Source organism: Gossypium arboreum, chromosome 7 (genome assembly GCF_025698485.1).
Source record: "Gossypium arboreum isolate Shixiya-1 chromosome 7, ASM2569848v2, whole genome shotgun sequence".
Classification (NCBI taxonomy): domain Eukaryota; kingdom Viridiplantae; phylum Streptophyta; class Magnoliopsida; order Malvales; family Malvaceae; genus Gossypium; species Gossypium arboreum.
The window spans coordinates 43238914-43253256 of record NC_069076.1 but is presented as its reverse complement, the minus strand read 5'-3'; the positions used below and the strand labels follow the sequence as shown (position 1 = coordinate 43253256).

Genomic DNA, 14343 nt, shown 5'->3' with positions numbered 1-14343 from the left:
TTTAGTGTTTTAAAACTACTGTAATATATCACAATATGTATTCCTAATTACTACCTTCATTGCTTTATTTCATTCAAAATAACTCTCATATCAAATGAATAACATTTAAAATTTCGTTTTCGGAATAAGTTGTAAGCCTTCATTTGAATAACATAACGTATATGTGTATATAAGTAAAAAAAAAAAAAAAAAAAAGTGAGAACATTTTATATTGAAGGAAAAGATTTGAACTGAAATGTCTTTGAAATTATGTATATATATATATATATATATAAATTTGTATCGCCAAATTTGTGAAAAATTGAAAAACTAATAAAGTGATTTTTTAGTTACGAGAAGTTATTTGAACAAGAAGTTTAAATAAGATTGATTTAGAAATGTGGATAGATTTTTCTTTTAGAAGTAAATAGTTTGTTTTATATAAATTTCAAAGGAGATGGAAAAGTTTTTAATTGTCGGTTAAGTTGTCGTGAATAGGGACTTATAAAAATAATTTTAGATTGAAAAAGTAACAATTAATATAGATAATTGATTACGTAGTTCGAATCTAATTTAATTTTATTAGATTTTATTTAGAGAAAAATTCAATTTTGCTTTTTAAAGGCCTTAATCAAAGTAGAATCCACTATAATCTTCATAGTACAAGAAATATTTTAAGCTCAATGATGCTCGTATTCTTTATAGCTTCATTCCTATACTATTATAATGAAATAACCTTCCCACTAAAACTTTCCGCCCACAAATAAATAACACAGTTTGTATATATATATAGTACTTTCACTTACTAATATTCCCCACACTAAATAGACTAAACTCTCTTAATTCCACACTTAAAATAGTGTGATCAAAATAGGTTTCAATCACATATTATGGAAAAGAATAATGTAGAGATATTGATCTGTAAACCTTTTCGATCCCATTCTCATAAAGAAAGAGAATCACACTTAATTTCACTTTGTTGCACGTGGTTATTATTATGTAAGGTTTTTTTTTTTTACTATAATTTGACTCATCACATTAAATTTAATGAAGTGTTTTATTATAATATTAGAAATCTTATCACATGCATATATATATATATATGAAAACCACATATTTAGAATATAAATTTGTGTTTAAAAATAATATACAATAAATAATAAAATATATGATTTGAAATTAATTAATTATAATAACATATGAAATATGTACAATATTAAAATAAAAAATTATATTAAATTGTGAGTAAAATGAAATTTAAATACATAACTACATCACCTTAAAAAAATACAAAAATACATCATATTAACAATACTAAATGCACTACAATTGTTTATCATGGTATTGACATCAACCGTGAGTTAGTGTCAAGTTGACTTATTGCACCAACTCAATTAACAATATTATTAATATATATACAACTAATAGAGATAATAAATTGTGCATATTAAAATAAATATATTAAAATTAAGTTTTGGTTATGTGGTAAATTAAAGGTTTTAAAAATTCAATTGGTGTGGGTTCAAATTAGGCCATATAAATATTTTAATTTTATTGATTTTTGTTAAAATAAAAGACTAAAGTACCATCAAATAATATAACTTAATTTAGTTACGAATGACATTTTTATAATTTATTTAATCGAGTTGATGTAGAGTTGACTCGTGATTCCAACTCAATTAGGGATTTGAAAAAATATAAATATATTAGTGTTGATAGTATAAAATAATAGAAACTTGTAAGGATTATGATTTTAATATTTTAATTTCATGAATTTGTTTAACTTTTATTGAACTTATAATGAATTTAATGTTCGGATTATACCTTCACTAAACAAAATTCGGTTTATATTAAGGGTGAGTGTTTGATTAAATTAAGTGAAAAATTTTGAGTTAGTCGAGTTGACGAGTTTTATTTTATCATCTAAATTGATTTGAAATTTTTTCATGTCGAGTCGAACCGAGTGAAATTGTTTGAGTTAAATTAAAAAAAATTAAACATGTCAAAATATCTTGATAGAATATAACTAATTCCATATTAGAGCACATAAATTTAAAACAATATATATTTGAAAACTCTTTCAAAGTAAAATAAGAGAAAATAAGATACTTTAGTATTATAAACTTGAATTGGTTATTTACTTGTTTATATATATTTTGTTTTTCAGAATTTTTAAATTATGAAATTTTGGAATTTTTTTATAAATATTTGTATTTTGAAAATTTGAAATTTATTTTGAACTTTTTTGTATTTCTTTTTGTTGAAAGAGACCAACTTGTTCATTTTGGAAATTGAAAAGGACCAAAGAGATATTTACACCAATCCGTTATTCAAGTAATTTGAAATGTAAAATTCAACTTGATTCAAACTCAAAAAACCGAATTACTTATTCGAATTGACTCGAAAAAACCAAATAACTTGATTAACTCAAAATTCATAGTTTTTTTCAATTTTTTCAAGTGGAATCAAGTTTTACTCACCCTAATTAATACAAAAGGGAAGTTTAGGGAAAAAATTGTTTGCATATTCTTTCAACCACGTAGATAGAATTTGTGGCAAAAAGTTCAAAAAAGAAAGTAATTATAATTTACAAGGTCATTACTTCTATCAAAGAATATGGCACCAGTATTGATTTTGGCTCAAAATTAGTCTGCTAAATTGACTAAAGTTTTTTTCCCTCCTTTTTCGTCAAGGTTTGTCAACATTTTATTGAACCAAGAAAAAGAATTTAGACATCTAACAATTTTGAAGTTCCGACCTGAAAATCTATAATTACTTTGCTCACCTCATTTGAAGATTCAATAAATGATCTTACCCAGACGAGAAGGTATGTGAGACCAATGACATGTGACTGCTTAAATGTGCTTTAAGTTGTAACTGTAATTGAGTAGTCACTAGGCATATTTAATGAAAATTCAGAGTGCAGCAGTAAATTAAATACAGAACGTAAGTGATATGCTTCTTCGGGCATTGAGTGTCAATAAATGTGGTGTTTTACCTCCCACGCCCACTCTAAATCTATTGAAGAACAGAGTGTCCAGCAAATCAGGGAGAAAAAATGGCAACTCAAAAGTCAAAACTGAGTCTGCAACAGTGCAACTCAGATCTAAGTCTCTTTGTCTGGTGGCCATCTACATCATTCCTGGTTGTAAAATAGCAACTGCTGCTCAATGCTCATTCTGTACATTCTTTTATTGAAGGATAAATTTGTCACAACACTTTTATTAGAAATTGAAATTTGGTACTATTATCTTCTTGTACTTTTGAGAGTAGAACAATAAAATAATTATAATCAGAAAATAGATTTGTTATTGTAGAAGTAAAACTTTTTCTAAAGCCTTGCATATGAAAGTAACTATAATCACATATAAATTTTCAGATACAACATAGTTTCCTTTAAAAAAGGAAAAAGACTCAGTGATCATAAAATTCAAACCAAAAGGTGGTAAACTAAACATAGCAATCAAATTTTTACAACTCAAATTCTCATAAAAACCAAATATTATTCTTCATCTCAAATGCACCTTATAAGAGAAAAGGATTAGGAATCTTGAAAAGCTCGAACCCGAGCAGTCAATTCTCTTACTTGGCTCCTCAATCGCTCCGGATTGCAAAAGAAGTCCACAAACACCCTCCTTTGAAGTCCAACCTCTTGGGAATGATGTTTTACAATCTGCATTTCCCACCCATAAATTGATAAAAAGTAGATAATGGCTTGGGTTGGTATGTTTCAAGCTGAATGTTTGGAATGTTATGCCATAAAACATTTTATTAAAATAAGCTACATGCCTAACACGGATTTGCTCAATCTTTTTATATCTCTATATCTATTTCAGAATGTGATATACATAAGTGTTGGACTTAACCAATGCATATGATACTAAAATTTTCAGAGCTGCATATAATTGAGTTTAGCAAACAGCTGCATTTTAAATTTTGGTGCATATGCAATACGACCACACAAATAAAACTTTCATTCAATAGGTTTTTGGTGCCAGCCTAAATCTTCAGACCATTGTCTGCCATCATGTGAATCTAGTCTATATGTTAAACTCACGTAACACTAACCTCAAAATGATTATATATTCTTGAGTAGATTGGAATGGGAACTGAAAAATGGTTGTAATCATATGAAGTGATATGCAAGAATTCATCCATGAGGAAAACTGCTTTAATAACTCCAATTACCTCATTCTTCTTGCAATGCTCAAGTGTAACTTCCTCTACTGCAGCAGAGAGTTTTGCATTTATCTTTTCCATTTCATCCAGCTCTTTCATTAGAGGCTAAAAGAGGGAATCAAAATGTTAGCAAAGCACGTTAATTTCATCATCAAATGAACGACATAACAACACTATGATAATAACAGAACCATGCTTCAAGTGGAAATGAAGGGGAAAATGGACACAGCTTTTGCAGTAATTGTTGGATATACCCGAGGTGTCAATATTGGTTGAGCGGTTGTTGAAGATGCAAATAATAATTGCTGCAGACTTTGAATCAGAGTGCACCTGGCACAATAAAGAAAAGTTATGACTACCAGAAACTCAAGATTCATCAAACACAATTCTAATTCAGAATGTATTTAATTGTGTTTCCAATAGTAATGTTGAAGACAAATTCTAAAATACAAGCAAAAATAGAGCAACTCACAGCTCATTGATACATCTATTTCTGTCCTCTGGTAGAGAATTCTCAAGGTCAGATTGAAGAGCCATCAAGTCTGAATGCAGACCAGATATTTGCTGTACAATGCCAGGAGCAGATACGTATGTTGATAAACCAGCCTGTGCATCTAAAGGAAATGCCAAAAGCAACCACAAATCAAAATCCTCTCACTAAACAAAAACCCCATATAAAAACAATAATCTGGTCTAAATATGTAAGGATGGGGACATTACTTGAATGGATACTTAAAAGATCTCTAACACCATGCAGAAAAGTGTCTCGATCATCCACGGCACCTTGCTCTTGGACCTCAGAGGCAGCTTGAATTAGTGCCAAGCAACGCCCCTAAATGATAATAAACAGCTTTCTAATGTTAGGATTTCCAAGGAAATCTCAAACAGTATCCTGGAAATAATACTATTCCATGTAGCTTTGAATCAGGATGCAAAGCAAATGGATCCAAATAGAACATCTGAAAAAACAGTCTCTAGATTCAATATCAAAGAACTTTTTAACTAGTAGCTGAGAATTAGCCTCGTTAGCAACACCTGTAGTGTACTAAATGAGAATGTCCAAAGTACTAATCTCCCTTCAAAACAGTAATAAAACTAAAGACAAGAAAAACAGAGGAAAACAACCGATTGACCAAGAAGCTAAGCACCGTATAGGAATTTTAATGAAACACCTTTTTCTTAATTCCGTCTTCATAATAATGCTAAATAATTTGGAGCTGATAGTGCTCTTTCCGTTTTTCTTTCGAATATCAGTCAAAGTAAAAAATTAACTTACACTGTCGGTAGAATTTCAACCCAGTATGGACCAACAAATAGAGATTTCAATTCAACCTCTATCACTCAAGGTTAGACACTAACATGGATCAATAGTGTAACATCGCAATTAGTAGAATTGCAAAGTAGGAGAGCAGGAAGTGACAAGTTAGAAGTGATAGATGTATTCCCTTTGGAAATCATGATATATATACGCATACATATGAACATTGATGGAAATATAAGGTGCACATAAACAAAACACAGACCACCACATAAGTTCCAACATACCACCCGGCCTTTGGTTGCTGACAGGTATGCCTGAAGCTCTGACTCGATAACTTTAAGCAATGAATATGCTCCAAGCATATTCTTCTTTTCCAATTGACAAGCTATTTTTAAGAGCTGATGCCTTGTAAGATGATTGATCAGATGATTGATAAACTGCAAAAGGAAATTAAGAATGCTATAAATTTGGTGATGAACTTAAAGTTTGAAAATTTTCATTACTTCAAAAACCATGTATAACTAAAAAGAGTGAGGAGGGATGGGCCAGCTTTAAACAACTCATGATTGTTGCTTCAAGTGGTTGTGACGCTAGTAAAAACATGAACTTTATACTTGTCTGTTATCACAGTAACATTTCAAATCTAACCCAACAGTTGACATGATTGAACGCCACTGACATGTCAAAGGAACATTTTCTTTTGTTAACAGGCACTGTAAAATGGTGATTATTCTACATGAATGTTCTTAGTTTCTCACCTTAGCTAAATGCATTATATCTCAAATAAAAACTAAGAAGCATGAGACCCATGGCCATAAAAATTTGGGTTATGCCTTTTTATGGAAAAAAGTCGAAGCAAGATATAATTAAATTAAAACCTTTGCAGAGTAGCCAAACATACCGCCTTTTGTCTGCTAATATAGAACTCTTGCCGCATAACCTTTAGATCATAATCACCTAAAAGCGGATAAATTTACCACAATATTAATCGACAGGGTGATCACAGTGACGCAACCGTTTACCTTCTGCTTTCAGTTCTCAAAAAGAAAGGCAAGGAAACTATACCTTGCAAAATGTATGTGTCCTGGAGTTGCGCCAGCTCCCAGCAAAGATCTGGAATAGTCTGGATAAGGAAGGTGGAAATGAAAAATAAGAGTACTTAAGTAAATACCTGAACTCCAACAAAGTGATTAGCACATATAGAATATATATAACATCATCTATCTTTTACCAGTACAACACCATATTTTAGCTCATGTTCTTGAACATCTCAAATGGGGCACACTAATATCACACAAGATTTAAGTCTATATATAATTAAGCATCAATATAATACCAGCAGGTAACACAAAGCGGCCAAACTTGATTATAAAGTCACAACCAGCCCAAAACATAACTGATGACAGATAACACCACTTAACATCTCATGAAACCCCTTATGCTGAAACCACTGCCACCAACACCAAAAACACTACTGATCTTGACATCCTTCTCATCATTACCAAAGAACCATTACTTGAAGTTTTATTAAACCCTTCAGCACTACCTTAAAACACCAAAACCCTGTTTCCAAAACCAGTCAAAAAACACTTGCTAACATATTAATCATCATTTCTACTGGATGCATCATTACTATCCTAAATTTCATAACTTGCCATTCCATCAGACCGTAAAGACTATTCTCCTAGTCTTGCATACAATCATAATAGTTGCATAAGCCAATGCAGAAACAATAATCAGAGTAATAGCAACTTTCCTATTGGTCTCTTACCAAAATACAGTTTCCCGAGAACCAGTTTCCATCTCTAGCAACCACAAAACAGACCATTAATTTTTATTCCATAACAGTCAAGCCTCACATTTCTGATTCCATGCTCAGGAATGGACATTGCCATAATCCTAAATTTCTAAACTCCACATGCAATTAAAAAGACAAGAAGAAAACCATCCTTTCATCTAGCATTCTGCCTCTATAAGGATTTCTCTAAATCAGCTCAGATTAATAAGTATCAAGTACATCAAGAAAAAGCACAAATCAAACTTAAATCTTCATTTATTAGGGTCTTTAGTAGCATAGGACGTTTAATATATTTATTGGATAAGGATTTTGTTTATAACACCAAAACACATTTTAAATCTAGTGTTTTCAGGAAAGCAGCATGACTAGACAATCCCACAAAAAGGTCCTTGATGAAAACATTAATAAATGCCTTAATACATTCCAAAATCAACTAAGGGTGTTTTGCGGATAATATTTTGGTATCAGCATCATGAAAAATTTTAATGGAGAATTCATGTAATGAAATTGGAATAAACATGAGTGAAAACTTGACAAAAATGTACTCTAACCAATGTTATTCATTGGGAACACAGGTATGGCAGGGAACAACTACTTATGTAAAAGATTTAGGTAAAGTGAAGAAATGCAAAAAAAAGGGAAATAAAAATACACAAACAAACCTCAGTTAATAACTTCTCTTCTTTGTGATAAAGGTTTGAAACCTCTCCCACCAATTCAGCATGCTTTCTTCTGCATATCATAATCAACATAACATAAGAGTATGTAGCATCATAATAAGTAGGAACATTTCTATAACTCCTTCCAGGGATGATGACCCACAGCCTTAAGAAACTTAAGCTTTTTAGAAGCAAAGCTACTTTTAAAAAGGAGAATATTTCTTAGCCGTATGATAATAAAGTAATTAAGTCTATATAAACATTTGATTATAATTTTAGGGTTGGGATGGATAGTTTAGGACAAAATTTCTTTTTAAATGATTTTCTTTTTTACCAAATATTGCCGTGACCAGCATCTGGATTCCCTTAAAACAGATCAAAGGCATTTCTCAGTGCAACAAAGTTCATTTGAAGACAACAAAGGTGTTGTTTTACAAGGTCACTTGCACAGCATGATGGATGCACTAATCAATAATTATGGTTAATGAGAACACAAAGTTCTGTAATTTGTACACTATGCTTCTATAAAAATAATGAATTAACTCATGAAATGTAAAAGCTTACCTAAGGGAATGAAGATCAAGATGAATATGAGCTTCATCTGATGATATTTGAGATTTAAGCGCCATGAGAATGGCTTGCTGCTTGGCATTCTCAACCTGGGCTTCTACCCATTGTCTTTCACTTGTTCCGAATCTGTCAAATAATGACCAATAAAATTAAATTAACATCACTGCCACATCAATATGACATGCTACTGAAGAGCTCATCTCAATTGCTATAACCAAACTTGTTTTTATCTGTTTATGCTTTTTAACCTCTATATAACTTGGTGCAAGTGTAAGAAAATAATTTGTCGCAATAATCATTCTACTTTTTATTGTAGTAAGAGCAAATGCAATATGGAGAGGAAAAAAAAATTCCCCTAACTCCTATGAACCAAAATTTCCTCCAGCAATCGCTAACATTCAAATAATTAAATTAGTTGAACAGCAACAAGTTAAAAATCAAGATTAAAGAAGAATATTTCCAAAGCTATAAGGCTTAAAGAAAAAGGAAAGGGCATACATGGAGCGAAGCCTCTGCAATTCAGATACACGTTGATGATGGGACTTTTCTAGATCTGCTGCATTTAGGTAATAATAGAAAAAAGTCAAAAAACTTGTAAGTTCACCAGTTCATGTGTTACTAAATAAAACTAAGACTACATAATCTGGCACAGCTACATTAAGTCAATACACTGATATCTTTAACATATAGTATGTGTGCATGACATCATTTTCTTCATACCTTTGCATGTACATCATTTTCTCAAAAGTTAAAAGTACAATCTAAAAACATAAGCTAGTACATTTAGCATGACTTGCAAAGCACATAACAGAATACTATCAAATTCTTCCTTTAATTAAGCTTTTGCATCAAATCATGTATAAGAAATTGAAAGAGGCTTCCAAATGTTCTACTTAGATGAGTAGCACAGGGAATAATATGACAAACAAGCAAGATGTTAGAAATAACAGATGTATATATATACATTCAATGAATCATATTCCTCTAACAGAAAGTTTAAGTTAAAACAGAAAAATAACTGAAGGAAATTTTTAAGAAGGTAGAACCTTAAGTTACATATATAACCCCCACCCTTTTTTAAGAAGAAGCAAGCCATTTCACAAAGCCGGTTGTTACTGTTTGTACAATGCTTTTGCTTATTTTGTAATGAGATACTTATAAGTTTTACCACTCAAAGAGACTTTAAAAAAGCAGCAGCTGATACTCATTATAAACATTAGTCTTTTTAACAGAAAAAGGATATGCTTCATCATTTCAAATAAATACTAGGAACATACAGTAAAAAGAAAGACCCCTCTGGTGAGATGAGTAAAGACAAAAGAAACAAGAAGACAAGGACAAACGAATTAGATTAAAGGCACTACAAGACAAGAGAAAGACTTTCCCATTTTCCACTAGAAAGATTATCCAGGAACAGGTTCTGATGATTATTCATTCAACAATAAATTTATGTAATAGCAGTGAATAGACAAATAAGAATAAACAAAAGAAATACTTATTCCTTGAATCTAAAGTAAACCATTGCTGTTGGCCTAAAAAAAATGAGCATACCATTTGCTAAAAGGAAACCAAAGAGCTTTACTCTAAGAGCAACAGTACGGAGTACCTCTTACTAAGCTGTTTGAGACATCATCAAGACTAACCCAGGAGCATTTTGATTTACCCTCTTCAGCAACTAATCGAAAAGGAACCTGAGTTTAATTACTAATTGAGTCAACAAAATTAATAGAATAAAAATATAGAGGCCTCCATATCTAAAGACAAGATAAACTGTTGCAAAAACCCTTGGTAAGCCACAGTTTAACTTATATTAGTTGGAGGATTAAGCATTGCTAGGAAAATGAAACTTAGTTACAAAAAAGCATATAAAGCCACAGTCAATGACTACCAAGAATCCAATGGTATTCCATAATATGATAAAAAAAAATGCAAGAAAACTTAAACCCAAGTAAAGACATAAAAAGTAGCAAGACACCTCACAGAGATAGTAACCCACAAAAAGAGCTGTAGAGGAAATATTGCGTTGCTAGAATTGAAATGAGGCAGAGGTCCATAGTATCAAAAATTGAAGTCACTAATGCCCAATCCTAGGGCAGCTCCAATGCCTAATGAAGGAGACGAAGAGAGGATTTCTAACATATTAGATGTTTGCTATCCCATTCTCCACAACTTTGGGTTTAGCTCTTCTAATGTGCACATCAGATAAATTTTAGACCAAATAGTTTACCAAATGAATTATTATCACAAGTAGCAGCATGAAGACTGAATACAGCCAGTCAGCCCTCAAGACCAAAAGTAATAAAAACTATCAGCAGCTTTGATGCCCTCTGACCACTACAAGCTCACGAGAATGAGTGATGCATTCTAAGAAACTAAACTCCTATAAATTAGCAACCGATGCTTTGCCATATTCACTAATCAACTCCTAGTGCAAATGCTTCAGAAACAAGAAGGTAACCAGCACTAATTTGGCATAAGCGCGAAAGGTAGGGATACATCATATTTATATGCAGGTGGCCAGAAATAATAAAGTCTAAAGTACAAACTAGAACTTTTTTTGCCATAAGGAGACAAGAGGCTGATGGAAATGTATATGCAAGCGTTTCAGTTTGTGAGCTGCCCCACTATATACTTCACAGAGCTGTGTCCATGTACATATATTAGAGGAATTAAAATTAACATCATTGCTATAGAACGTGAGAAAACTCGTGATAATCAGATATTGAGTAAGCATAGTCACACGAGTAAGCTTACAGTATAGTAAAATGCTTGGGTGAACTATTAAATACAATCTAAATAATCTGGTAATATATATGCAATCTGCTCAAAATGCTACATTTTGTTACTCTCCTTTGGGGTGAGATTTCTTTTCTGCCTCAAACTTTTACATTATCTCTCCCAAAATCTTTTTCAAAGAAATTTCTTCCCCTTAGTTTTATACTTTAGGTAAAAATTGGTGCTTAACAGAAACTCTTAAAGGTCAATGATAAAATTATTGAAGACTCTGCAGCAGAAAGAAACGAGATTTAAAAATGGCGTTTCCAGATCATACCGTGTCTAGTTGCTTAGCAAACCACTGGTTTAACTCCATTATGCAGGATGAATCTCCAACCAAGTACGGATGGAAGTCAGAATAAGCTAAGTAGATGCCTTCCTCTGCATGTACACATCATGAGTAAATGTTCATCAACAAGGTGCAAGCAACTAAGAAAAGTTTCCCTCCACTGTTACATTCCCCTAATGCTAGGCACACATTACCTCAGGCTTCTATATCTATTTGTTATTTGACATAGTTTTTGAGAACCAACAAAGGCTAACGTTCATTTATCACCATGGTAAGAACCAAATACACACCAAAAGTTACAAACCTAATGCAGCAGGCTAATGATATTCAAAGTAACCCATGCAAAATGATAGGATTCCAAAATGGGAAAAGGGGAACAGGGAGGAGGTTATTGACTAGGCTGGTTTAAGATCAGTCTTTCTTCATCCAAGTCAAACCCAAAGCTGGCTAACCCTCTTACACAATTGGGTAAAAAGAAATGCATTGTTTTGAAAAAGAACATAACAGCATAGAATCTAACATCTCAGATGGAAAGAAAAGAATAAAAACAGTACCATCTCCAGAATGGTAATGCGCCAGCTCTTGTGCTGTAGATGCTATTTTTCCAAGAACTTCGTTCATCTAAATCACACACACAAAAAGAAAACCACTCCTTCGATGTTAAAGCAGATAAACAGTATCCTCCAAGAAGAAAGCAATGTAAATAAAAGGATAGCTTTTGATATTAAATTTTCATGTTATTCCTTTTATACTTGGTGCTGTGCAGCCATGTAATGCAGCATAAACAACTCAGAGAAATACCTTCCACCTCACTTTGATCAAATTTGAACATAACATGTTTCAAACATTTAAAGTAATTAGAGATTCCCTAGATTTACTTACCTGCAAGTTCCTTCCCGAGAGACTATCATCTATGGTTGTAAGGTGTCCATTAGCAGCAGATGTTGCTGCAACCCGTGCTCGTCTGCCTTGGATCAAAGCTGAAGCCTGACCTGTAAGCATGTCAAACTGAGACTGCAAATGCCTAAGTTGTTTCTGTAGCTCTAAAGCTTCAGCTTTATATGCTACAGTTGCATCCCTAAAGACAAAAAAGAAATCCATCAGTATAACATGCACCATAATTAAAGAATTCTTTCGCTTCCTGGAGTATGCACATAGAATCCTCTCTAAAAAAGCTATATCAAGAATGATGCATTCAGACTATCCAAAAATATCACACAAACACTATTCCCTAGCTAAACGTTTTCAGGGTTGTCAGCTTAAGCTTGAGTTGTATTATGCTTAACCTCTTTAAATAACAGGGAAAAAAAAAGGATGCTAAGGAAACAACAATAATGAGGCAATGTGAAGCATGTGTGCAGTGCAGAGAGAGAAAGTGAAAGAATACCTAATATCTTTCAATCCTTCTTCAGCTCCAAAAACCGCCTCCTGGTTGTCCCTCCTCGACGAGAAGGCCGAAATGCTATCATAAGCAAAGTCCAAGTCTTCCCCCTATTTCATTATAATAAACCGATATTAATGGCTAAGCCCGAAATTTGCAGAAAAAGAAGAGGAAATGAAGCAAAATTTACCTCCAACAGCTTCCCTTCTTGTACGATTTGCTCATACCTGCACAAATTGAAATTGATCCCGTGAATGATAACCTAAAAGAAGGTTTAATCAATCGATGCTTATTCCTAAAGAAAAAGGAGAAATATAAAGGGAACTGACAGGGAGAGTTGAGAGAGGGAGAGGACATTGGAAGGGCGGAGGGAGGAGCAGATCCAGTCAAGAATGGGGCGGGTGTCGTCGTATTGGAAAGGCCATTCGAAGCTATCGGGGTCCAATTTCTCTGCCCCTTCGTATCCCAAATCCGCAAGTAATGTGCATAGTCTCGCCCCACTCATTTTCACTTCCTCTCTCACACTCTCAGATCTTTATCTTCATTTCAAAAATGTTGTTAGTTTCAAACATTCCTTTAGTGAGAAAGAGAGAGAAGGGTTGTTTTGGCGCCGGCCTCACTGAAAATCCTAAAAATAAAAATAAAATGAGAACCATTTTAGGCTGTAAGAAAGCATTTTTTTTTTTAAATCCCCACTCGCATACTCATTTTTATGAAACATATTACGTTATTACTTTATAGAAATTTTAGAAAATTTTATATAATTTTATGTTAATTAAATAATTACTTATTTAGTTGAATTATCTTTTCATTCTTCTTGTTATAGAGATATACCAGCAGTTAAGCTAGTTGGTTACGCTTCCATTTAGCTTGTACATGAGTTCATGATAGTATCAATTTCTCAGCTTCATTCTTGTTCATCTTTAGTTGTTTTCTTTATGCCATTCTTTGTTATTGTTTGAGGTTCTTGTTATTCCTTTTCTTTTGAATTAGGTAATTCTACATTATATCTTGTTTCTTATTTTTCTTCATTTATTTTCAATTTTGTTTTTAACTTTTTATTTCAAACTTGTATTATATTTATTTTTAAGGCATTTTAATTGTTTACTCATTCGATTAAATTGTTAATTAATTTAAGGTGTAATATATTTATTTTATATTCTCGATGTTGCATTATATATGTTCTTGAATGTGCATACTGATTTTATTTTTTTAATTTTACATTTATGTATTAGATGAAATTAAAATAGTAATCTACACATGTTGGTATGAAGTCTACATTTTTAATATTTGTACATAATACCTCTTGTAGTTATTCATCATTATTTTTTATTTATTTTTCGAATGGTCATTTCGATAATCCTGAACCTTTTATAAGCTCTTGAATATTTTTAGTGCTAACTTTTATACATTTTAGTAATTAAGTTATATTTATTGAAATTTTATTAACTA

At 32.1% G+C, this 14343-nt stretch overlaps 1 protein-coding gene across 2 annotated transcripts; it reads right to left on the bottom strand.

Annotated features, from left to right (window-relative positions):
* Positions 1–3283: 3283 nt before the first annotated feature.
* On the bottom strand, positions 3284–13628 carry LOC108455588 (AUGMIN subunit 3). 2 transcript variants are annotated; one of them, XM_017754137.2, is made up of 18 exons: positions 13221–13628; positions 13082–13118; positions 12898–13001; positions 12393–12588; positions 12065–12131; positions 11499–11602; positions 10053–10137; positions 8945–9002; positions 8441–8572; positions 7880–7949; positions 6485–6542; positions 6321–6376; positions 5704–5856; positions 4879–4990; positions 4631–4772; positions 4413–4488; positions 4168–4263; positions 3284–3652 (listed from the first exon to the last, which is right to left on the bottom strand). In XM_017754137.2, exons 1-18 carry the CDS (start codon positions 13394–13396, stop codon positions 3521–3523), a joined length of 1854 nt encoding a protein of 617 aa, XP_017609626.1. In that variant the 5' UTR covers positions 13397–13628; the 3' UTR covers positions 3284–3520. The 2 variants fall into 2 exon arrangements, with proteins under 2 accessions (XP_017609626.1, XP_017609629.1); XM_017754140.2 differs by having other exon boundaries at positions 8945–8999.
* Positions 13629–14343: the final 715 nt, after the last annotated feature.

What these genes read in the sequence shown, in the direction of transcription:
- LOC108455588 (XM_017754137.2), bottom strand. Translation starts at nt 13,396, where the DNA reads ATGAGTGGGGCGAGACTATGCACATTACTTGCGGATTTGGGATACGAA. An exon ending in ATATTAGCAGACAAAAGGCG is followed by an intron (nt 5,857 to 6,320) that starts GTATGTTTGGCT and finishes TTCCTTTTGCAG; the next exon opens with TTTATCAATCATCTGATCAA. An exon ending in CAGCAACCAAAGGCCGGGTG is followed by an intron (nt 4,991 to 5,703) that starts GTATGTTGGAAC and finishes ATTATCATTTAG; the next exon opens with GGGCGTTGCTTGGCACTAAT.